Source organism: Rousettus aegyptiacus, unplaced genomic scaffold, assembly GCF_014176215.1.
Source record: "Rousettus aegyptiacus isolate mRouAeg1 unplaced genomic scaffold, mRouAeg1.p scaffold_m13_p_11, whole genome shotgun sequence".
Lineage (NCBI taxonomy): Eukaryota > Metazoa > Chordata > Mammalia > Chiroptera > Pteropodidae > Rousettus > Rousettus aegyptiacus.
The window spans coordinates 60,484,764-60,511,719 of NW_023416286.1; the positions used below are offsets into that span (position 1 = coordinate 60,484,764).

Genomic DNA, 26,956 nt, shown 5'->3' on the forward strand with positions numbered 1-26,956 from the left:
GAATACCCTCAGAAATGTTACTGTCTGAGGGTAAACCAGAGTTACCCAGCTTTTTTGTTTATTTTTGATTTGACATTGCCTTTCCCAGTAATAAAAGCCTGAATCCCTTAAATATTTATTAAATTATCAAATCATTTTTCCACTTGATGAATTTTGCATTAAATTATGTCTAGAAAAAAAAGTCATGATTTACCAACATTTCAAAAATCCGTTGTATTTTGATTTTGCTAAATGTATTTTAAAACACAGGTTGAAATTTAACGAGAGATAGAAGCTGCTTTCATGACCTAATGTTGGAAATTCTTTCAGCCTGAAAACTAGTGGGCTATTTTTTAAATATAATTTTTATATATCTATGAGATGAGTAATGGTTTCAGTTTACTATTCACCATCCCATCTCTGCAATTACACACAGTAGGTATGGGTTTTTTTCGTTGTTTTTTTTTTTTTTAATGGTGACATTGGTTAATGAAATCTGGTTGGTTTCAGTTGTATATTATAACAGTAAGGCATGTATATATATATACATATATATACATTTTCATTGTACGTTCAGGTATGGGTTATTTTCATGCCTTGTAAATGACAAGCTAAATTGAAAATAATTGTTGAAATATTCTCTTATTCTAACATTGGTATTTAGAATACTAACAACATCTTGATTTTCTGTATGATAATTATGAATATTTTTAGGTTTTTACCTGATCTTGAAATATAGGTAGCGTTCAGGAAAAGAAACTTTGGATTGAGTTTGTGAAATTATGATTTCTATGCTCTTCATTTAACTTTTTTTGGTTCTGACACCACCATTCCCTTTTACTTTAGATCTTTAGCTAAGGGTCTAAATTAAATGCCATATGAGCAGAATAGAAATAGTTTAAAATAATGTGATGTTCAGAATCATGTTGATGTCTACTAGTGGATGCTAAGTAGTAAATGAAGTCAGTGAATGAATCATGAGTTTCTTGATCTGATCTCTATAACCTTGCACTAAAGCTTAATTCAAGGTTTCCAGACAGTTTTTGAATAAAGGAGAAAAGAGTTAGCTAATTTGCCTACCTCTTCTTTTTTTGATGAAAAGAAGAGGTAGGCAATCTTGAGGTAGGCTAGTGTAAGTGTTCTGAGCATGTTTAAGGCAGGCTAGGCTGAGCTGTGATGATTGGTAGATCAGGTGTATTAAATGCACTTTTGACTTGCAATATTTTCAACTTATGATAAATATATCGGGATGTAACCCTAGCATCTGTGCTTCACTGTCTTCTTCTATTCATACGCACTTTTGTTTTACTTTGGTCTTTCCCCTAAGCTTCCTGTTCTTAAGATATATATGCTCACGGAAGGCAGGGGCTGTTAGCTCTTCTGAAAGGCTCTTAATCATGCTTTTGGGTGTTGGAGACCAACCCAGGCAGTATTTATTGGCTTCTGATGGGGCTGTCCTTGACTTGAAATTGTAGAGAATGGGAGGCTTTAAATGAATCCGAGTTGTGTTGATTTAGCCACATCATCCATTAGGGCTGAATTTCATTTTTATTGATCTTTCGCATCTTAACTTGAAAGTTTTTTCAAGGTGTTGGGGAGTGGACAAGTGGAGGAGGGTCAAGAATATCGATTGTGTAAAATATTTTTGAGAAAGGTAAATTACTATAGCATTTCCTAAAGGTCAGCCCATGCTTAGCAGAGTAAAATGTTAACACGTTTTGCTCTCTTTCCTTTTCCTCACTGCGTGGTGGGTGGCATTCATGTCTCTTCGGCACCATTTTCTGCAGGTAGCCTCTCCCTTTGCTCATTTCTACCCTAGCAGATTTTCTTCATCTTCACTCTGCTCATCCTACAGAGAGAAAGTTCTCTGCCGAGGTGCTGGGTAGGGACTCTGAAACGTCCTGGTCCCCATTAGTGCACAAGTCTCCTCTTCCACACCAGGATTATGGCAGAGGTGGCTGCCACAACAGACACCTCTTCTTTGCCCTGGGATGCTAAGTGCACATACACATGGAGCTAACCATTCTAATGAGGTTATCAGGAGTTACATGTGTCTGACAGGTTGAATGGATTTGAGAGGATAGCTGTTAAGTTTTAATTCTTTTTCTTTTCTTAAAAATTGTGATAAAATACATATACTGTAAAATTTACTGTCTTAACCCTTTTTAAGTGTACACACAATGGCATTAAGCACCGTCACATTGTTGGTATATGTTGATGCAGTCGTCACTCCCATCCGTCTGCAGAATTGTTCATCTTTCCAAACTGAAATTCTGTGCTCATCAAACAATAGTAACTCCTCATACTCACCCCACCAGGCTTTGGTAACCACCATCCTACTTTCCATCTCTATGAATTTGACTATTCTAGGTACCTTATATATAAATAGAATCATATAGCATTTGTCCTTTTGTGATTGGCTTATTTCATATAGCATAATGTCCCCAAGATTCATCCATATTCTAGCATGTATTTCCTTTCTTGAACCTGAATAATATTCTATTTTCGTGTGTGTGTGTGTGTGTGTCTACAAAGGAAATACACACACACACACTTACATATACCACGGCTGCACTATTTTACATTTCCACCAGCAGTTCACAGGGATTCTAGTTTTTCCACATCCTCATCAACACTCGTCATTCCTGTTCTTTGTTTTGTTGTGTTCGATAGTAGCCATCCTAATGGGTGCAAGGTGGTTGACTCCTTTGTTTTCTTGAGTAAATCGTAAGAAGTGGCTTTGGGCACCAGTTCTTAGTGGCAGCAAGTGCTAGGTCCCCTGGAATGGTTGGACAACACTTCACCTAGAAACAGGGTCGGCCATGTTGGTCCTGTGCTCAGAGCTCAGGTTTCTTCGTTGCTAGTCTCCTCTTGTCGCATTCCCTCGGCCTGCTTCCTCTTCTAATCCTACGCTTGAAAATTAGATCAAATGAAAACTGTGTTTAGATTTATTTACAGTTTCTTAACTCCTTTCCTGTTTTCCTTTGACAGGCTTGGTTGGCATAAGAAGTCTTTTTCAAGTAGCAAATTAATTTAGGTGGCAAACATCGCACCTGAATTTTGTTACATGCTGGCAGGTTAGATAAATGGATATTATAATCTCAGCACTTTTCTGCCCAATGCTACTGTGCCGATTTGCAAGAGTCTACAAAAGTGATAATATTCTGTCAGTTTGGGGCCTAGAAGAAGGCGAAGAAAATAAAACAGGGCATATTTTCTTATTTCTATTTATAGGATGCCTGTGGGGAACTAGAAATGCTGTATGACAGTTTACATGGCTAAATACACATGAAGAAAGATAAGAAACCCAAAGACATTTTTTCGTAGGCACATGGGAGAAGAGAGGGTCCAGATCAGTAACTGTCAGCTGTGTTGGAGACACATTCTCTGTTGCCATTAAAGATTTTTTATTTCCCTTAAATTCATCATTTCCTTGAAGAATGTAGTCTATTTTTAATGACTTTATTGATTTGACGATTGGGTTGTGATGTACTTTATTTACAGCTGAAAAGTTTCGTTCCTGTCAGCACTTAATGCGAATAAATCTACTTTTTGGCACCACTTTGATAGACTGTAAAACTGCTTATATTTGCAGGAAAATTTGTTTTGCTATGGTATGTTTGTGTACAGACGTAGTGTGACTCCCCCCTCCTCCTTGCTCTCAAAATCATCACATGCCATAGTTTAGCTGAGAAATAGACACCTGCAGGACTGTAGTGTTAGACCAGCATAAAATGAAACGCTGGTTTGATGTCTGAGGGAATCACAAAAATAGATTTAATACCACAACTAAAGTCAGTTACATAATGCTTTAATTTTTTTGCTACTGTGTTAAGACTTTGTAATTTTTGATTCACAGTTTATGTATTTTTTGAAGTAATATATGGTATATCCCACACTCAGTTATGATCTGCATATAAATTTAATATTTTATATTCAACGATGCTCAGTAAAAGTGGATCTTCGTTTTCCGTTGCCCAATTTATGAGCAGTATGTTGACATACATTTTGCTAATAAGTTTTTCCTGAAGTTTTTTTTTTTATGAAAACTGTCACATATATTTATTCAGCTTTTATCAATTATAATAGATTAATTTGGGGAGAAGATGATATATATATATCTAAATTTTTTTGTGTGTGGAAAGTGACTTCCCCTTGTAAAAATATTACCTAGTACATATTTTGTTCTTAAGAGGAGTACGATTAATTTTATTTATTTTCAAAATTGCATTTTTAAATGTATAGTAAAACAAGCACCAACTCAACATTTAACAGAGCCAGGCTAGCAGCCCCTTTCTAAAGAGAGGCAAATAAAATAGTTGACTGTATCTGCAATATAACACCGTAGAGCTCATTTTCAGCTAACTCTTATGATCTTTAGTTCAGATTTGAATCAACAATGATGTGCAAAATCATGCATTTAAAAAATACATTAATGAAACTGTAAGTGCTTATAGTGCTAGTGTAGGCAAAAAATAACAGCAAATACAGAGCTGTGTCATTTTCCTTGATACTTTCTCCGTGAGAAGAAATGAATGTCCAGGACAATAATAGAGTCCTTCTAAGAAACATGATGAAAAGTCTTTGGGAACTATCAGCCACACTTAAAATAGACCTCTGAGGAGCTGTGTTATAAAGGCACATTTAATTTAAAGGAACAAAGTTGATAAGGGGGGTGCAGGAAACCAAAAATGTTGAGCAGATTTCTGCTGGATAGACAGTTGTGCAGATCAAGGGTTTTTATAGTAAATCACCTCCTGCTAGAAAAATGGCCATATCTTGCTTTTCCCTGGGCTGGAAAGTAGTTTCTGAGTCTGTCATTCTTTTTCCTGTTCATTCCCAGATTGAATGAACACTGTAAATAGGTGGGGCCGACTGTCCCGCTCTTTACTTGTTCAGTTGGGAGGACCGGAGTCACCTAGCTACAGTCCTGAGAACTGAGGAGGGGACTGGCACACACCCGTGCGCCTGGGAGCAGCTGAGCACATTCTCAATCATGCAGTTGAGCAGTTTGCTAAGTGAGGAAGGAAAGAATATCACGCACAGAGGTTGATGTCTTTTTATGAGAGAACAAAAGAGTTTCGATTCTTTCACTTTGAGTTCAGCCTGGCCATTGTGTGGCACAGGAGGTTTAATGAATCATTGTTTAACTAAGATCCTGCCAAGTATTTGACCATTAAATAGCCTCCAATGTGTAGAGAGTGCTTCCCTGACAGACTCTTATTTGACTGTGATGAATTGGCATTGAATTGTTATTTAATTACCTCTGCAGAAATCTAAGAACAGTTTGTGTTCTGATTAAATTATTTGATAGAAAAACATGCATGGCACTGTGGAAGCCAGTTCAGTACTTGCTATACCTAGCTACTGACAGGTCGGCTTCTGTGGTTGCTCAAAGCTTATGGAATGTCCCTAAATATCAAAAACCCAAACAGAATTTTGATTCAACATTTTTAATATATAAAATTGTTTTGGGACTTCAGCTTACAGCTTAAGTTTATAAAACTTTTCTATTAGGTTGAAATTCTTTTTAAGTTACTTATTGGCCTGTTAAATATTTCAAGCCAGTGTATTTCGGGTTACAGTTAAAGCATGTTATGCCTATGAGATGTTCACAGGGGCCGACCAGCTAAATGCATTGGCAATGAAGAGCGAAGGGAGAGAGACAGAGGTTGCAGGTTCTGTCCTTAGATATTAGCCGGCAGTGTGAGAGGCGATGGGATGATAGAGAGGGAATGGGGGGATAGAGATCTAAGAGGTGAGAACCTCAAAACAAAGGAGGCAGTTGTATTTAGGGAATGTTTGAGGTAGCAGGAATGAAAAGAGACAGACGTTAAAAGAAAAATTAGATCCGAGAAACAAGCATACATAATTTTAAAGAGTGTTATTAGAAGTGTGAGATGCTGCAGAAAAAGTCATAAGGAATGAGGATTGGGGGAAAGCTAGCTTTTTGGTTTTAGACACTAGATGCTGGTGTATACAGTGGTGTGAGGAGGACAGAAGCTGGAATGGAAAGGATTGTGGGGTATTTGAGTAGGCCGTGATTCCATGTGAGGAAAAGACAATGGTTTGGCTAAGAGGTAGTGTGTATCCTATGCTCTTTAGAACTGACAAGTAGTATTATAATACTTAGAGAAGTATTTCCCAATCTTACAACTTTTAACTGAATTTTTAAAAGAAGAAACAGTAGGTGAAAACAACCTTTCCCTTCTTTTTTAATGGTGTTTTTCTTTCTTTCTTTCTTTCTTTTTCAACAAAGGTCCATGCATTTACACTTAACACAGCCCAGCTAGTTTTGTGTAACAACTGTTGGCGGTTCCCAGATATTAAAATGATATGCTGGAGATAGAACCGACGATCAGATTGGGTGTTGGTTGATCTGTCTCCAGTACACCTTCGGTTACTTTACATAGGGTGGGTAGTAGGAGGGCCCATTGTCTTCAAGTTTAGTCTTGTTCTCACACCAGATGTTTTGTTGTCCTATTTTTGAGCATTACATATAACTTGTATGTGTATTCGAGATGGGAAGAGTTGATTTTGCACACCGAATGGTAATGCCCATTCAAGGTTTTCTGAATTACCGAGTCTGATACTTGCTTTCTCATTAAGTGGGAATTCTTTGTTTCTATGAATGGTTTATAAATAAGTATTGCCACCGCTATCTTCTGAACACATTTCCAAGGTGAGACTGCTCAATATTTTAAACCCCTAGTGCTCATGCTTCTGGAGATATGAAAGAGAGACTGTATGTTTAGTCTTAAAAGACAATCGAGATACACTGGGCCAGGAAGAAAATCTTTCTTGGAGACAAACTAGTGCATTTCTGTATCAAAAGTCAAGTGATTGGTGGTTTCCTGCTTTCTTAGAATTGGTAATTCTTAACTAGGACGCTTGACTCTGTGGCTACTCCACTGCCTGTGGTTTAAGGTTTAGGAATCCCTTGAAATCATACGTGGGCATTTTCTAGTAGAAATGCTCCATAGCTTTCATCAGACCCACAGTGTTTCAGAACCACCATCCCAGAGATTTTTTACCTGTTGCTGTCCACTGGTCTGCACATCCCTGACCATATGTGAGCCATGAGCCAGTCTCCTGTGCGTGATATCCTGTGTGATTTATGCGTGAGATCCAGGGGTAAAAGCAGTAGTCTGGTTTAGCTTCCCAATTTTTTTCTTTTTAATGCTTAGGAAATGTAAAATAACGATCATTTACCGTAGCAAAGCATATGTGGCTGCTGCAATAAAGTGGTTTCCTGAGGCAATTTGTGAGGTGTATCCAGTTCTTCAAGGTTAATCCCCTACCATACCTGGCTGAAGGTGCTTTAACTTGCCCTGAGTTATAGTACAGGTTTCGGCCCATAATAAGGCGGTACTCAAGCCCCTATACTTCCCTAATCGATTATGCCTTTTATTAGATCATATGTTCTCTTTCTTTTATTCATTTGTTCATTTGTTGATCTATTCATTCAACCTACCCTAATTTATATAGTTTAATTTTGAGGTGGAGTTACTTTAAATGTTTTGCTTTAATTATGGTTAACCAAGAGAGAATTCTTGGAACTCTTCTAACCAGGAGGTATATTCAAAGTATTTAGCATCCAGTAGAGTGGGCATTAGCCAATCAGAAGGGGCCTGGGCTGTCAACAGCTGGTTTTACCATCACCATTCATACCAGCGTAACACCAGTCCTGCCTGTAACTTTATTAGTTCATTCTTATTAATTGATACTTAATAGAGCTTTCTGATGTGTCCAGAGAAGTAGCTCCATGTCATAGATGTGCTGACATGAACTTTCTGAATCTCCATAATGCTGGTGGGAGTTCCAGCGTGGCTGCTTTACAGCCGAGTGTCCTTGAGTTAATTTCTTACTCTCTCTAAGCTTCGGCTGCCTCTTTTGTAAAATGGGAACAATATCTCACTCATGGTTTTTAGGCGATATGTATGCTCTGCTTACCACAATTTCTGGAACAATTGGTGCTCATGCGGGAATGGTGGTGGCATTCTAGAAATCAAGCGTGAATGAATAAAAACAACCACAAGAAAAAATCCTGCCCAGATCTCTTGTGTGTAGTGCATCCTCAGTGATGAGTTGGTGTGGGGCACTGTCTGTACACCCAGAGGCTGAGACAGAACTGGTCCCTCGCTGCCTTTTGTGGAACTCTTTAGACTTTCTTCAACTTAGGTAAGAAAGATGTGTAAGACGTCCCTTTATCCTCTCTCTACTTGGCCCCCTCCTCAGTACTTTCTCCTAACAACTATAGCTTTGAAGAGATAGACAGAGGCAAAAAAAAAAAAAAAAAAAAAAAACCCAGAAATCAGACTTCTTTCTGACTAAAGGGAATTTTCAGTGGAGGCCCCTTTCTACTCCCATTCCATACCTAAGTTCTCTCCTATCTTAGCACACCTTAGGTCATGCTCTTTCCATTAACTGGGCAAATATTTGCCATCTTTTTGCCCTTTTCCACCTGGTAGTCCTCACAGGTGTCCTTCCTCTCACCTGACCAACCTCGTCACTCTCCTTCAACCCGCGCTCTGCCCTCTTTCCAGATTCTCAGGCCGTGCTTCCGCCTTGAAAACTCGTTAGGCTAACCCTGTCTAACTCACACTGTCTGGTGACACCCACTACTCTCTCATCGGCACCCGCCTCGTACATGCTCCATGCCACTCGGGTATGTGCTCGCAGTATTCCGTGACACTGTGTCACTGTATGTACTGTATTCACTTATGTGCATCTTATTAGTCTGCCACCGACCTTAGATTATAAAATGCCCCAGTAGATAGCAAACAAAAACTTAGATCAAATTTTAAATCTAAATAAAGCACTAATAAGGGGTTAAAGATGTTTTTTTTTTTTTTTTTTTTTTTTTTTTTTTCCGATTAGTGAGTAGGACGAAAAGGTACAAAGTAAGAGGATGTCATGATCTAGAGGAAGAAAGACTTTGAAGCCGGATTTAGAAAAATTTGTAAGATTGCCCTTTGTCTTGAAGACATGTGAGATTTTACAAGTCATCTTGTGTGGACAGTCTCAGCCTGGTATCTGCCACGTAGGAGAAAAAATGAGAAAGATCTCATTGGACAAAGAAAGGTCATATAAGAGAGTCCTAGACTCTGAAAACACAGCGTAATCATTCTAGAAAAGCATTCTTTCACATCGCTGGAGGAGAACCTGCAGTCCCTTGTTGATTTACTGCCGTCCTGATTCTACCTTAACTCCCAGGAGATGTAAAAATCCCACGCTAGGTGTCCACCTGCCACCATCACCATCGGGACCACTCAATAGGTGTATCCCTTGGGTTAGTCTACCTGTGGCTTTCTCCTACTCTTTCTGCTGCCACTAGAGTGAGCAGGAGACATTTCTAGGATCCGTTTCCTGGACCTCAGTTCTGGCTTTCCCCAGCATGTAAGCAGGTCAGTGGGGTAGAGGAAAACCAGCAATTGCAGGTGTATCTGTTTCATGTTTGTTCGACAGGGAAGAAGGGGCCCTTCCAGGGCTATCTATAAGGTATAATAGGCATCTTCTTCAGCATGAGGTTAAGCTTACCCCCTCAGGCCTGGGTACCAAATTAATACCTTAAGAAAATGGTCTGGGTTAAGATGTACCTTTTGAAGGCTACCATTTAAATGAAGTGTCATCTCTTATGTCATTTGACCTTTAAGTTCTGGGAGGAGTTCTATAAGCCTAGGCCATGGGTATGCCAGAACTTTCCCTCAATATCTGCTTACCTATGACATATTATTATTATTATCTGTGCCTTGCATTTCCTCTCCTGTCTGTTCCTTTCATCCTTCTTGTCAGCCCTTGTTGCCTGCTCCCTGGTCCCCACATGATCTGTGTCTGCTCCACACACCCATCTTTTGCTTCCTTCTCTATCAGCTGCTACCCACCCTGCACCTAGAAACTGCTGTTGCTTTGACCCCCTTTTCCCTCTGAGACGCTGGCTTCCTCACTTTCTGGAGTGTTTTCCTGCCATTGTGCCAGCTTCTGTAAATCGCTGTGCCCAAACTTAGCGTGTAACCAGAAACTTTAAATGCCTCCTGAAGGAGCACAGATAAATTGGTTCAACAGCAGCTGAAGGAAAGTGACAGTATGAGGAACCAGACACTTCATGTTGCAACATGAATTTCCCCGGATCGGTAAACAACTACCTAAAAAAGTCTGCAAGAAGTATCAAGCATTGGAAATAGAGATTGAAATTTGAAAACAAATCATTCTATTTTATAGCAGAAGGGCTTGTTTTATTTATTCATTCAGAATACACTGTATGTAGCGCCTTCTGTATACGAGGCACTGGTCCAGGCACTGAGGAAATAATGATGAATGAAACAGGCAGAACCCCCTGCCCTAATAATGCCTATATTCTAATTTAATTTGTGTAAATAAAAAGGAGACAATTGGTCTTTAGCTCCTGGAAGCAAAGAAAGGAGTTTAAAAGGGCAGTAATTACACATATAAATGTGACAAGTTTATCTGATAGGTTCTTAAGACCAACACCACATTATCAGAAATTTTCAGATTCTTCCTTGTTACTCCAAGTGTGGTCCATGTACTAGTGGCATGAGTATCATCGGAGAGCTGTCAGAAACACAGAATTTCAGATCCCACCCAGAGCTCTTGAGAATATACATTTTAACCAGATCCCTGAGATATTCATGTACATATTAAAGTTTGGGAAGCATTGTTATTATAAGTGTTGGGCTATTTCTGATCTAATGTCATCCAGGAACTCAGGAGACCTCAACGACCTGATAAGTTTGCTGATGTGTTTACAAATCAAAGACTCAAGCATTGTTGGAATCTGTAGTGATAAGAACAAACCTTTCCAGGTGTATCCCTCTGATTGACACTTAGAGAGATGGCCGTTGAGTGGTTTCTAGGTCTCACGGCCTCTCTTCAATAAGAGCTGCTTTTTAAATATTTATTTTATAGATTTGCTTGTTATTTTGTGTAAGAGTCTATCTGCACAGAAAGTTTCTCATGTTAAAAAAAACAAAAAGTTGGAAAGCCACCGAGTTTATGATATTTAGCAAATACAGTTTGAACCCCCCAACCCCTACCCCAGGCGCTTCTCATTTTGTTATATGTTGTGAGTGAAATGTGGTCCATGTTTACAAAAGGTTTATAATCTAGATATAAATTTAAGGCGAATATACATGAAAAATAGTTAAACCACAAAATAGATTATACTGTAATGTATTCTGAGATACCCAGATTCCAGGGGGAATCTAGAAGCAAGCTACAACAGTTTCTCATCAAAGTGTCAGAGAAACTGCCTTTAAGCATGAAGATTGCTTATGTCTTTTCTGAGAGTATACTGCGTCTTGTTTTAGGCCCTTCTTGGTTACAGGGCCTCCTTAGTCCTCATTACTAAAAGTAAACCTGGAAATTAGAGGCAGGCTCTGGGCAACAGAAAATGTGTCAGCAGAAAGCAGTAATAGAAAACCATAGTGTTTAGGGGTGTAGGAGTGCATCCTAAGTAATCTTAAGTAGCCCCAAAGAACATTGTCCTGTTTAAAAACAGTTAAACCATTGCTGCTCAAAATATTAGTTCTGGGGTTGTTAAGAAAGGATGTATTTATTATGTTCTGTATCTTTTGTTTAAGAAAACAGAAGTCTGTAATCCACTTGAAAAAATTTATGTAAAAATGACTAAAATAAAGGTAAAGAGTTTTGTTACTTGAAAGGGTCATTAGTAATTTGGAAATTTTACCTTATAAAATCCATCTAATTTTAGTAAGCACTCTCGGACCTACGATGATTATTCTGATCAAGGCTTTTGGGTTGCTAGGGACAGAATCTACCTATGTTGGTTCAAATGAGGAGGGCTTGATTAAGAGGAAACGGCATCTCATGGAACAAGGATGACTTTCCTGGCCAACAGCTGGAGCCGCTGTCATAGGGCATGCACCTAAGCCCCCTTGCCTTTCATCTTTGCTTTGGATGATGAGTCTGCTCCACTCTCTTGCTTCTCTCATGGCCTCTTTAGAAGGGGAATCTGAATGACTTGATGGTTAGTCAGTGGTTTAACTCCCCCCTGGGCATCTTTGGTCAATTAGCTGTGGCCAGGGCTGTGGAGGCTTCCTGAGAGGGCAGCACAATTATCCCAAGCCTGTTCTGTAAAAATAGAGAAGTTCAAGTGAATGGAGAATGCCTGGGAGCTACATTTGTCAGCCAGTGTTTTACAGAGGAGAGAGGGATAAGGCTGAGCAGGTGGAGCTGAGCAGGGACTGAGAATGTTCTTGGTGGGTGAATAGAAGAAAGAGTAGGCCCCCATCAGAAAGAGTATATACAATCAGGAGTGATGCAGGGAAGGCTAGGTAGGTATCCTTTCTGTCTCTTCTCACTATTCCTAAAAATCTTGATAGATTTAATTGGATAGACAAAGAAATGAGGATGTCAGTGAGATTATTTTAAAGGACAAGTTAAGACCTGCTGATTATTATGTGACATAAAGATAACTCAAAAGTGACTTAAAAGTTTTCATGCTGGGTGTTTGGGCAGAGGTCTAAGGCAAAGTTTGAGAAGTTGGGCGTGGGTAGTGGTGTGTCAACTTCAAAGGAATCGGTTCAACTTAGATGTGTTGAGTTTAAGATGTTTTGTAGGACAGCCAAGTGCACAAGGAAGTCCTTGGGAGTTTGGAAGTAGAGATAAGATTTGTGATGTGTAGGCAAACAGGAAGTCATCATAATAAAAGTGAGTGAAGATGAAAAGAACTAGAAAAAGAAAAGATGGTCAATTGTTCTATCTTAAAAAAAAAAAAGAACTAGTAAAGGATATTGAAGGAAGTTATCCTGAAAAGTAGGGTGTCTCAGGTATGCCCTCTCTGCTGTGTGGGAGTCCCAGGATGGCTTGTCAGTAGCACCTGCCCTATTATGAAATATTATTGTATCATCCCGAGTAAGGTGGGACCTTGCATTCTCCTATCTATCACAATGACTGTAGTCTACAAAGGGATTTGAACGTTTGTTAGCTACAGAACCCTTTCTTCAAAGGCTGTCTATGTTTGAATGTCCAGATGGATGTAAGGGGCTCTGTTCATGAGGAGGTTGGTGGGAGGGGATGGGCAGTAAGGAAGAAAGGTGGGTTATCGAGCTGGGTGAACTTGGCCTCCATTTCCTCTTCTGCTTCATTCTTCAAGGCACCTCTGCAAAGTCTCAATCTTCACAAGACAAAGTTTGGAAGTTAATAGACCTAGTGACCTTTCATGCCCCTCAAAGCCCTAAAATCCCATAATGATAATATGAATAATGCCTTGCACATGTGTGCTACCTTACAATGTAGAAGATATCTTCATAAGCATGATATCTTTTATCCTCATAATCTTTTATCTTGTGAAGTAGTTGAGGCAAACATTACCATCTCTGTTTTACAGATAAGAGATTTTCATCTCAGTGGAGGTTGGATGAGTTGCCTAAAGGGCTGTTGCTACTGAGTGCCAGAGGAGGACAAGGACTTTGTGGTTTTTCCAATGATGGTTTCCTAGTTCCTGCTGTCTTTTTCATGACATTTATTTATTTATTTATTTATTTATTTATTTATTTATTTATTTTTTGAGCAGCCACCATATAGATGACCTACTCTAACAGCTCTTGCTCCTGTTCTTACTCTGGTCTAAGCTGAAATTAGTTGGTATAGACTCGAGTAGAAAGTCCTGGCTTACTTGAGTCCCTTGACAGCTCTCTTTTGCAGACAGTGATCCTTTGCAGCCCAGTGGCCATCTCCAGGCTCCACTAAACACCCTCTCCTTTGGACCAACTTTGTGCCATTGCATGGCATTGTTCCTGGAAGGTACAGGTCATTCTCTGCTCTTTTGAAGAGACTTTGTCCTCCTTTTGGTAGGCTGCTTGGAGTTAGATTTCACCTATCACTAGAACAGAAGTTCTTCTACTTATTCTCACCTCATCTCCCCTGCACGCTCCCCGACCTCAGAGCCCAGCTCAGACCCAGCATTCCTGGCTTCAGATTCTGTAGGGCTATCAAACCAACAGCCAAATCTTACCAAAAGAGTTGGGTTCTAGAACCATCAGTGAAGCTAAGTATGAGTATGTATAAAGAAGTTCAGAGTATCGAAGAGTCCACAAGACACATATGCTCTTACCCTAAGACTGGGTGCGGTATGGCCTGAAATGGGATCTTTTTTGCCAGTACCTAAGACCACTTCCTTACTAGAGAATGTGGCTCAAAAGGAAGCACTACTGACATACTCTACATCATGGATAAATCTCAAAACGTTAGGCTAAGTGAAAGAAGCCAGACACAGAGACCTCATATTGTACGATTCCATGTTCATGATATGTTCTGAAAAGGCAGATTTATTGAGAAAGTAAATAGATTAGTGGCTGCTTGAGGCTGGGGGTGGGAAATAGGGAGTCACTATAAATGGCATAGGGGTCTTGTGGAGGGATAAAAATGTCTTAAAATTTATTTTTTGGTAATGATCGCATCACTCAGTTAAGTTACTAAAATTCATTGAATTATATACTTGAAATGAGTGAATTTTATGAGATGTAAAATATAACTGAATATTTTGATATGTAAATGTATCCCTTTTTTAAGGAATGGGGCCCAAGCTAGACTTCCAAGTTTTAAATTACAGTTTGATTATAAGTGAGCTGAGGAATCCTAGATATGGGAGAGGTGTCAGAATTCTACAGTGACAAACTCCAGCTTAGATTGTAGAATCAGTTCTTAAAATATGGTGAGTAATGAATTCGTATTTTGACAAGAAGTTTGGTGGCATGTTTCATGGTATTTTCTGTCTCGTGGGCAAGAGCAGTTAAAATGACCCTGAGTGGTTCTCCGATAGTGTGGACTCCAAGGGGTACCTCCCTCTATCTCCCTCTTCCTCCCCCTTCCACCTTCCTTCACCCCATTCCTCCCATCCCCCCCCTTCTCAGTTATTCTCTCTGTCTTCCCTTTATATACTTAAAAAAAAAAGTAATGCATAGTGGTTGTAGAAAAATAAGAGCATTAGAGAAAAAATTAAAATTGCACATACTACATTATAGACTTATTGTAGACTTGTGTCCAAAAAGCGATCTAATCACCAGAATTTACTGTTGGCTTTGTGATTGGATATATCCTGTATAGAATGGAGAGATGGTATTACCACTTTACTCCCAGGTGATCAGATAATACCTGGGGTATTGGTTTTAATCCTGGGCACAAAGCATTAACTGAGACTGGCCATCTAAGTCTGGGCCAGAGACAATGGCCAAGATAGGATACCATGCCTTCTGAAGGATAATTGGGGCACCAAGGACTAGTTGATTGTGAAAAGTCTGGAAAGGATTTGATTAGCTTTCTTCAAGCATTTGAAGGGCTGTTGTGTCAAGAGAAATTAGATTTACTCCACCTGATTATCAGGACAGAATAAGCAGCAGAGGTTGCATGATCGAGGGAGGCAAGATTTGGTTTAGTGTAAGAAAGCCTTGTCTAGCAGAACAGCCTGAAAATGGACCAGGTCCCCCCTGTTTACAATGAATCCTTCTTCTTTCTACATCCCTGGAGATATTCCAGCAGGGGCCAAATGTCATTTGGGTCAAGAGGCATGGCATGTATGTGAAGGGAATTCATTGTAAGGATTCGATTTGGAGACCATTGAGAAAACTTTGACTATGAGGCTGTGAACTTGAAATCATAGCTCTGATTACAACACTCTATTGCAAAACCAGATGAAATATTCTGCAAACACCATTCATTCTCTTGTTTCTTAGAGCAAGGAAGCAACTATTAAATCTTTTCATCTCACATCTTCTACACTAAGCTTATTGGTAAATAAAATTTTATATATATATTTTTTACTATCTTTGACATTCAGTTCAGTGATTGTAGTAGCTATGCAGGGAGATGGTTTTTCTCAGGAGTGTTTTCCTTGTATTTTATACTGTTTCCCAACCATAGGTGTCTTAGACCTTAAGACTCCCACATTATTATCTCTGCGTAGCTTTTTCATGTCTTTTGCTTTTAATTTGAAGATCGTTTTCAACATTTTCAAAGCTGAACCATACTTGGCAATGCTTCTGAATCCTGCCTATGTTAAAAAGTTGTACTTTTCTGTTGAAGAAATAACAAGCAGTTAAACCGTCCTTAACATTTTCACATGTATTTTCCTTATTTTGAGAAGGTAAAACATAACTAGGTAGTCCAAAGAATTCATCAGGATATGTGAAAAATTGCTCATCTGATGTTAATTATCCTCAAGTACAACTGAGTGACCAATAACTAGGCCTCTCGTCCCTCAAAGCCTGGTCTGAGAAATAGCAGAAAGGGCATCATCGCCTGACAGCTGGGTAGAAATCCGGGATCTCCGGCTCCACTGTAAAGCTGCTGAATCAGACCATTGGACAGCACAGTGCCCAGCAGTAGACTTTCCCAGGTGACATGCAGCAGACCCATGGGTAATAGTAATTATCTCACCTTGGGGTTTTTTCATTTGTTTTGTTTTATTTTGGTTTTGAGCACCTGTTTATGTGTCTGGCATCCTGACTGGGTTCTTTCACATGCATGAGCCCATTTAATCCTCAGAATTACCCTCTTAAGGAGGTATTATTAGAGGCTCAGAAAAGTTATTACAGGGCCTGCCAAAGGTGTCACTGAAGGATAGTTTCTGGAGCCTGTGTTTTCTAAGTCTGAGACAGGAAAATTGAGGCCCCGCTTGTAATGGTGTCGCCTGGCCAAGCGCGAAAGCCTCCGGTTGCCCCAGCTTCTCTCTCGGGCACACCCCATGCTTCCTGGCTGAGCCCAGGCGCCATGTGGGAGGATTGCAGAGGCAGCATTTCTCCAGCAGTGGAAGCTCAGCCATTGTGGCCCAGTTGTGGCTTGGTGGGAAGGGCCTCCAGAGAAAGTCACCTCTGACAAATGTTGGGAATAGCAAGGAGAAGCTCCGAATCCACCTCATTTGCAGTTAGGTTTCCTAAAGCATCAATTACAGTTTAGGGCCTAGATAAACACATTTCTCAGGGTCGCCTACACCAAAATAAGCTCTGTGTATGTGTGTGCATGTGTGTGTAGCTTCAACTTGTTTTTTAATTAAATCATTTGAAAGACAATCTTCATTAGAAATTAGTTCTGACATTTCGATTCTGAAGCCCTTAGGATATAATGTTTTCTTGGATTCTGGGGTGGGGGTGGGGCATGGAGGAAATCTGTAATAAGTGACCTTTAATCAGTAAATAATATTTCTATTTTCCTGCCTATATTCCTCTTCTTGGATGTTTAGGAGTAAGTCTGTGTGTGTTGTACCCGGTGCACCTCTGAGAATAACGACTTACTACTCTGGTTGTAAACTCACAATTTGAAAATGACAGGATTCCAAATTTTTCCAAAATGAGAAGTGCTGTGAACCATCCTGGGAGAAAAAAATAGAGGTCAAAATTACACTTATTTAACAAGTACCACTTAGTAAAATTAATTCTGGTAACTAAAGCAAAACTGGTGTAACAATTAGGATTAATTTATGTAATTTGCAATTGCTTATTTACCTACCAAGCACTCAGGTTGAAGTTTTAGATGGGATCTAAAAGGAGAGTAACCTCTAAAATCCACCAACATTTCCCAATAACTGTAACAAGATTATTTTCCCTCCTATTCTTTTGAAATCAGGGCCAAATTTCAGCTCCCCACCCTCTGCTATTTGGTGGTATTTTGTTTCTCTTTAGGTATCATCTATTTTCTTTTTCTTTACCACTGACTGGCTTATTTGATATGAATGCATAATATATTAAGTATATATGCATTTAAAATATTGTTTTGATTTGTTTGTGGATTGTGTCTCTTAAATGATCTGTCTGGCGGAAATGAGTAATTTCTCATATCCTATTCTTGCAGGAAGAATTTTAAATCGTTTCTCCAAAGACATTGGACACATGGATGACTTGCTGCCCCTGACATTTATAGATTTCATCCAGGTAATGTCAAGTTCTTAAACAGAAAACGGAAGTTTCCAATTTTCCAGGGCCCTCTCATGGGGACTAAGGGTGGGCCTTTCAGCCTGGTGATGTGTCATGTTATCTTAATAAAAGGCCATGTTTGTCAAAGAAAGGTGTGGTGATGGTTTGGAGGCTAAGTTAACATGAGTAATACCTGGTGTGTAGGAGTGGCTACACAGTCATGTCAAGGTTGGTTCGAAGCAGCTACATGCTTGGTAAGTGGTTCTCCATCTGCCTTCCAGGTATCTGGCGTGGAGTTCACTTGACTGTGAGCACATTTCATAATATAGAAACAATCACCTCTCACGGAAAGATAGCCTAGATTAACTAAATTATGCATTGTATTACCACAAAGGAAAAATATTTACTGCACCGTTTTTTGTTTTTTTTTTTTTTTTGGTGGATAAAACCAGGTGTGGTTACTTACAAAGAAAAGATTAGTAATAATAAGGTGAAAATAATACTTTGTTAACAAGGACAATAGAGAGCAGTTATTGCAGATGCAAAGCCTTTAAAGGCAAGTCCATTTAAACCAATAATTTGAGTACAGGATCAAAGTCATCTCAGAAAATGTCTTTTTTGTTTTTCTGGGCAGCTTTTCTTTCACACGTTGATAGCTCTAAGTCTTAAGGTGTCTTTTTAAAGGAAAACCAACAATCCCACAGAAATACCTTTTATAAAGCATTTGTTTTGTCTGTGAACTTGAGGTTTTAAAGAATAATGTTGGGTCATCTCATCTCTCATCTCCTCATTCAGTATTGTTGCTCATGTGGGATTTTTTTCTGTTGTTTAATTCTGTCTACTTTTCAGTGATTCAGGCTGGGAAACTTCTTTCTTTCCAAGTGTTTATTTTGGAAATGAAATGCATTAATCAAAAGCTGCACATGTTCTAAAATTGCAGCTGCTGTTGCTAATACTTCATGAACCTTTTTCACTTTCATAAGTGCCAGTTTACAGCAGTCTAATCACGAAGTCATTTTAAAGCCGGGAAGTAGAAATGCTACATACAGTTGGAGTGTGCAGTTATGGCTTGATCCTGATGCTCCCCACACCCTGTCACACACACTTTCTAATTTCTTCTGGGGCCACTGTTATAAAAGGAGACAGAATTACTTAATTTGGAAAATTAGCTATTTCCGAAAAATCAGTAATAGGCCTGGGATGATTACAGGCATCCCTCTTAGTCACACAGAAATGCAGCAGTGAATATCTGACTGCAAACAGCGTAGCCCATGGGCAAAGGCATCCAGTGTTTACCAGCGTGAGGTGGGCTGAGACTCAGGCAGAGTCTTTTTACTGCAAACAAAGATGTCTGATTTTTTTTTTCTCTTCTGCAAAATTATTTTTTTATATGTGTCCTGCTGGGTTTAGCTATGTTATCTATCCCCAAGAAGTAACCTTTTATTAAAACAGTGTCACATTTGATGCGATTGTTAACTAGTTTGAGAAGATTTTATGAAAGGTTCCGTTTCATTGCAGCTGCAAGCTACACCATAGTTGAGTTTCTGAAGCTGGCTGGCCTGTGCTTAGCACATAGTTAGCTCTCATAATTAGACTCCCTCACATATTTTTGCATGACAGATGGAGAGACAGGGATAGACGCTACCTGCTTTCAGTATAAAACAGCCTCAGCCTGAGGAGAGAAAATTCTAGTCTGCTGTTTTTAACCTGAGAGACAAGGGTCTTTTTATTATCCCCTCACTTAATCTTGGGGAACCTTATCATTGTTGAATACCAGTAGTCCCAATTAGCTGATTTTTTGAATCTAATAGCAAAGGTAAATCTCGCTATTATTGTTTCCAAGAAAGGAGCTTTGTAATAAAGAATAACTCAGTTATCAATTATGATAAAGATCTATTGTCACTTGTTTTGTTTGCAGGTGTCTTTAATAAGGCTTTCCATAATCCCTTCAGGAAGAAATATTTTCTCTTTTAAAAATAGTATTAGCTAAATATAAAAGCTCTGATCCCTGCCATTGTTGTTGATTCTTTGAGGGACATTTCCCAACATTCATTGTTTAAATGGTTGTCAGGAGGAATCAAGTGAAACTTCATAAACAAAGCAGTAACTGGTTCATCTTACTTTGTGTGCAGAAGCCTTTCTCCAGGGATTTGCATTCGATGAGTGGGCTTTTGACTGAGGTATCACAGGGATCATTTTGAAGTATTTGGGCCTGTTGCTAAATTAACAAGAGAAGATTTTTATTAAAGCCACAAAAATGGATTTAACCCGACCTCAAATAAAGGCCAACAAAAATCAAAATGTAGACTTTTTTTTTTTTTTTAAGTTGGATAGGACTCTGTAAGGACAAAAACAACCTGGTGGTGTTCTGGGATTCTTAATGGAATCATGTAAACTTAAAATAAACACTATTATGGTAAGCACATAAAATGAAAACTAATTTTCCAAATCAAATACATTATATTCAATTCATTTTCCCCAATCAACCAAATGTTTAAAACCTGTTAGTTATAACAGCCATCTTCTGGAAATTAATTAGAAGCCTATTAGCTCTGCTAGCTGAGCCGAATGAAGAGGGCTGCTCGTTACATTTCTAAGTAGGCTCCTGAATTAAAGCACAGCAAGGTCAAAATGACAGTCATCTTGATTCACCTCATGGCTGTGCTTAAGTGGTTGATCTAGTTTTGGGGTTTTGGTGGGGGGATGGTGGTGGGATAGTGTTTTAAAATAAATTGGATCTGCTTTGACTCACTCCTCTAATAAATTTTAAAGTGGAAGTACTAGTCAGGTAGAACATGCAGGTATTATGAGTATTATCTGTGTGTACAATAGCACCATCTCAATTGTATGGGAATCTGAACTAGAAATGACTTTTAGGCATCTTTCCTAGCTCATGAAACTCTTCCAAAAAAAGTTTTGTTAGCCTTTTTTGTAATTGAGAGGGTAAAACATCACCTGTCTGCCTTTGCTTTTAATGTCATTAGCAAAACCCGCTACTGACATCAGGAGGCCCTCAATTTTAATGTCTCTCATCAGATTTTCTGGGTAAGAATCCTATGCTCGGAAAAGCTCACAGAATGTAAGTCCTTCTAAACCTACCAGCTGAGTTATTGGAAACAACGGAGTTTTAAAAGGGCTGGGAATTTCCTTATGAAGAAGTTACCCTTAGTGATATCTTGCAGGAGACGTGGTCCTTGTCCACCCATTATCTAGTATTCTTAACTGGAAAGAACATGGCAGGATTTATGACAATAAATAGAATGCAAACCGATAATCTAAAGTTTAGGTGCCTTCATGAATGGGAATTAAACTTTCCATTTATCAGAATATTCAAACTAAGACGGTCTTGTTTAATGTTTTTCTCCCTACTACTAAAGATATGCATAGGCTCATACTTTTCTGGAAGATTAAAATCAAATAGATGCAGAACTAATGTAAATTGCATTTATCCATGTGAACTTTTTAAACCAGAATGTGCATGTTTGATTTCTTTTTCCGTAAGACAATGAGAGTTTTGTTGGTTTTGTAAATAAGAGTTCAGAAATGTGGACCATTAGGTTAGAACTTGATTGTGTTTCCGGTTGAGTCTGATGCTGAGGAACTGGGGAGAGACCTGAGAGAGAATGCAACCCTTCATTTGTGCCATAGTGTCTAGAGTTTGGTTCACTCTGGAGAAGCAAGTCAGAAATCAGGGACAGTGGCTAGAGTTTGGTGCACTCTGGAGAAGCAAGTCAGAAATTAGGGACAGATTTTATTACACCACTGACTAAATAAATGACTAATATAAGAAAATTCTGTTTCAAATGTGAGCAAATTTGCTGGCCAGATAGAGGTTATTTACCTAACTTTGTTCCTTGGACTTCAACGGAAGATTCGTATTTGTGTGGACATTTGTGGGTTTTGTTTGTTTTTTGTTTCATTTGGATAGTTAACTATCCATATCCATGCTAATGCAATACAGTGACACAGCTAATTTTGAAAATGTGTGTCATTTACGTTGTCCTGCTTTAGAGTTAGAAAGAACAGTGGGGCTAATGTTGGGGATTTGGGAACCTGAATGGAACACAGATGTGGATTAAGAAAGGTTAATTTTTAACCAACGAGGCATTTTGGAAGAGTAGGCCAGAGTGAGGGAAGTTTCTGAATATATTATAGGAAATAATTTATACAATACAAAATAACAAGTCTACAGGTTACCTCAGGGTTGCCCTGGACTTATCAGATAAGTTAGCCAGTGACTCACAGTACAGATATAGCTTATCAAAGTGCTGTTCAAACATGTTTTGTTTGCTTGTCAAAATCATAAAAGCTTTGAGTATTAATATTTTTAAAACCAAGTTATTATTAAGCGAGAACATAGTTCTTCACACATAAAAATGAAATAGAAATAGTATAAAGATCTTTATCTAGACCTAAGACATGAGAAATCAGTGAGGAGGAATTTTTTCCACTAGACTTTGGCCTTCAAACCATAGTATATATTGGTAAACAAAGAAATGAAAACATAGAAGCAGTGATTAAAATTCACATTTTTAAGTGTTTGACTTCCTAATACCATGGCACAAATACTGGCAGCATAAATCTAGTCTTTGATTTTCTTGAGAAAGATTGATTTAATTAATAGAGGTGCCATGTCTGTGTAATATTTGTAATGTTTTAACAATAATATGCTTTAATTTTAATTTTATTCATGATTGAAATTAATGATTCATAATTTTAATAATACAGATATATTTGTAATATTTAATGGGCAGATGTGTTATTTTGTGAATATGTTTACAACTAGATATATAATGGGAAATCTTGAAATTTCTCCTGAAAGAAAAGCATTATTTCTATTATATACTCGTGATATATGGATTTGTAATTCAGTATTTCTCATTCCTATGACATCGTCCTTTTTGTTTTTTTCCACCAATCTTTTATTAAACTCTTACTATGTTCTGAGATGTAAGGATGAAAAAGATGGAGTCTGTATCTTCATTCATCTGACAAGTATTTACTGTGTCCTTTGTGCTAGGCATCATATTGAATGAAATTTAATTCCCTTCTTCCATATGGCACTCTTTTCTGGGAGAGACAGATAGAAAGTCAGCAATTACAATGCTGTGTGATAAGTTTTGATAGAAAGGTTACTGTGTAGGAGAATGGATAAGGCTTTAGCATGAGACAAATCTGATTTCCAACCCCCGCTCTGCCATTCAGTTAAAAGTTGAGACCTCCAGGTGGAGGCCGCTTGTAGGTAGTTGGAAGTATGGGTCTGGTGTTGAAGAGAAAGACCTGGGCTGAGAGTAGAGCCTGCATATTTGTCACTGAGCAAGTAGTAGTTGAATCTGTGAGGATGGATAAGATTGTCCAGAGAAAGTGAAGCATTTTTAGGGGCCAGGATCAGAACTCTGTGGAAACCTCGGTATTTACAGAGAAAACAGGGACAGAAGCCAAGCAGAGGAGACACAGAATGAACAGCAAGGAAGAGGGGAGGAAAATCAGTGTTGGGGAAACCAAAGGAAGATAGGTATGTTAAATGCAAAGGGAAGGGTAAACAGAAAGTTATCATTTGGATTTGGGGATTAGGAGGTGTCTAATCCAGAGCAGGTTTAGGACAGAAGGAGGCCAGATTACAAAGGCTGAAAATCAAAGAGGAGCAGAGAAAGCTGAGAAGAGGGCAGACTGCTCTTTGAAGGAGTGTGACTCAAAGAGGACAGGCCCATTTGGAATGTAGGGTCTGCTGAGCTGCCACTGGGCTGTTTGGGTTTGTTAGTTTATGTGTATGATGGTGGTGGTAGATGGTAGATCCCTCTGTCTCTCCCTCCCTTCAATAAATAGGGATTAGAGTTGAGGTACTGAAGTACAGTGGTGAGTAAGGAGAGGAAGAAATCTTGAAATTCATCCCTTGCTGTGTTTGGAATGCTGAAGTGTCACACAGGAAGTCCTGGAAGGTGAACAAGGGGTAGGAGCTAAAGGCAGTTAGGGAGGCTAGTCCAGGAGGACTGCAAAGCTTCCAGGAAGTGACCTTTGATCCAAGATGAGAGAAGAAGACCGCTATGGATGATGGGGCAGAAAGTGCTGTTGGAAGCCGAGTTTCCACCTGGGGACCGTTCTCTTTGTTGTCAGCCAAAAGTAGGGATCAGAAGGGGAAGGAGCTTAAAGGGAGTTGTTCAGTTTGTTTAAAAGGGTATAGTTAGTGCCAAGTGTGTTTGAACTCATTTTTAATGGTTCTGTGTATCCTTGGTGTATTTCATAATGCTTAAAAGATACTTGATCATTTTCATTTTCATTTTTATTAAACTTCTGAAGTGTTTATTCTATATGCTATACATTCCCATTCCCTTAAATGAGAGCTCAGGCAATTTATTTAACACTTTATAAGAAAGACTTGCTTTTTATTATTTCTTTGTTTATTCCATCTTTGCCTGATTAATACCCTGGTACATAAATTAACCTGCCTAATGATCCTCTGATACCAGCAGATACCTTTGTTCTTGATTTCAAATGCCAGCATATTTGCTTATTTCAGAAATTAAGTATATTTTCTTCCCTGAACCAGAGACTCTCACATGTCATAGAAGGATGAGACCCTTTAAGGGATCCCAGACTCTGACTTCCTCTGAGACTGGCTGTGGAGCATCCCCCTATCTGTGGGGCAGGAACACACAGCCTTTTCTCCCAGTGCAGCATTATCTTAGAATATATATCTAAATAGATTTTATTTTGCTTTGTTTGCTGGTGATTTGTATTACAAAAGAGCCCATGCCTGAATAGAAAATTTAAATTTCCTAGCCCTTAAATCTAATCTCGCTATAACTCCTGGAGAGAAATTGCATGCTTGCCAGACTGACCGTCGGTGTGCTCCTGTGTCTGTGTGTATTTGCATGCCTTTAGCGCACCCTCAAATGAACCTTCATTAAGGACTGGCAAAAGTCTCTCTTCCCCATTAGTGAAGCTTTTCTTGACCACTATATTCTACGATAAAACAATCTCTATGCCCTACAAAAAGAGAAGGGATCTGATAACAGTAGACCAAGTTCTATGCCAAACATATTTCATTTCAGCCTCACTTACAGCCAGTCAGTCAGTCAATGTTTATTGAGCGCTTCCTATGTGCCAGGCACTTTTCTAGGACTTGGCATGTGTAGCAGTGAACTGGATATTGACTTCTAAAAATTTGCATTCCAGTGCCAGAGACAGATAGTAAATAGGTAACTTTATATGGTAATTCCAGTAGACTGCTAATGCGTTGAGGAAAGGAAGGTGTTTGTGGGGACTGCTTGAAACATGGTGGTCGACAAAGAGGTAATATTTCAGTCTGAGAAATAAGGAAACAGAGACCTCAGGGCATGTGGTCGTGGTGGTGGGAGGAGTTTCTGATGAGTAGAAATAAGTGCAAAGGCTCAAGGCGGGAACAAAGTATCATGTTCCCAGGGAGAAAGAAGGCGAAGTGGAGAGGAGCAAGAGGGCCCTTGAGACGTAGGCAGATTGGACCGCATAGGCTTCACGGACTGAGGATAAGGGATTTGGATTCTATTCTGGGTGCAGTGGGAAACCCCTGGAACATTTCAAGCAGAGTAGGAATATCATGTCCATGCATTAGATTGAAAAAAAAAATTGTAATTCTTACTTTGACACTTCTCATAGGCTTGTTTTGTAATGTCTTAAATCAATATGTGCATAATCCCTTGAAGGCAAGACTCTGAGGCTGTGTGTTCTGTGGTATCCCCTCATCCATAGCACGGTGTTATACACTGAAGTGGATCAGTACTTAGCTTTCCAGTTATGAGGTCATGCAAACTGTATTGAGTCAGTGCACATATGGGGAAGTGGTTCTCGACAGTCAGGGTGGGCATCTATCCTTCTAGCAACTGACCCTTTTTAGAGCTGTGGCTCCCAGACACCAGATTGTATCTGGCTAAGGTAATATGAAAATAGGATGATATAGGATTTTTCACAAAGCTAAATTTACTTAATTTTGTCTTTAGATGTCTTGAGTTTCTAAATACAGTGGAATCGCTCTTACCTTGGAGTTCCAGAGTCAGCTCACAAGGTGAAAGTCTTTTATAGTCCAAATTACCTATACATAGCAGTCATTCTAGCTAACATTTAGTGATTGCTTTCTGCATGCCAAGCCCCGTTTTTAAATCCTTTATTTGTATAACCTCTCATTTCATCCTCTTGGCAGCCCTATGAGTTGTATATAGTTATTGGGCTAGTTTCACAAATGAGGGAAATAAGGCCCAGAGAAGTTCCATAATTTTTCTAGGATCACACAGCTAGTAAGTGATTAATTAGAGATTTTTCTTTTTGCGCTTTACTCGTGCACACGAGGGAGAAGCAAACTGCTCCTTCCTGTATTTTGATCACACCAGAGTATTCTCATTGATAGAGATCCTAGGCGGAATATCTACTAATATTTAAATTATTGATCATTGGGGGCCAATACCTCTTCTCCAGCAAAAGTCATAGAAGTGCTCATATAATACGACCCCATGGTATTTGAGATATAAACCTTTTGGAAATTGTGGTATCAGCCTTTTATTTATTTTTTTCCTGGCTTTAGAATTCATTATGTGCAAAACTACTTTCCTTCTCCAAAAATGCTTTCGGAGACTTTTGCTGGTTGGTAAAAACTACTATTTTCAATAACTTTCTTTCTCGGTTTTGTGGCAAGCCTGGTCTCAAACATTAGTACCAGCGAAATTATGACTGTTTTTTACATACAAGCCTCAGAAAGCTCAGGAAGTAGAGGGTACTATATTTACGTGTAATTTGATGCACATTTGTTTGAAGTATGACATATATGGCTCTGTAGTAATAATGTGTAAACAAGGAAGGAGAATTGACTGTGATGAAAGCAAATGCATGTTTCTTAAGGTTTTGTTTAAAAATAGAAGCATAGCTTTACATTAAAACTTTATGAACAATGGGTGATTTTACATTATACTAATACTGGTAACTGAAAACGCATTCCTAATAGAAAATGCCATAACTATACTAAAGTTAAAAGTTAAATTGTTCTAGAAATAACATACAAAATGCATACAATAAATCTATCATTTTTATGGAAAAAAATACACCTTATGGTTTAATTAAAT

General features: G+C 38.8%; 1 protein-coding gene across 1 annotated transcript in view; it reads left to right on the plus strand.

Annotated features, from left to right (window-relative positions):
* Positions 1-26,956, plus strand: part of ABCC4 (ATP binding cassette subfamily C member 4) — a 220,836-nt gene that overhangs the window by 127,165 nt on the left and 66,715 nt on the right. The window contains exon 20 of the mRNA XM_016158617.2: positions 17,806-17,885. Coding sequence (XP_016014103.1) covers positions 17,806-17,885 — 80 coding nt within the window. The remainder of the gene's footprint in view (positions 1-17,805; positions 17,886-26,956) is intronic.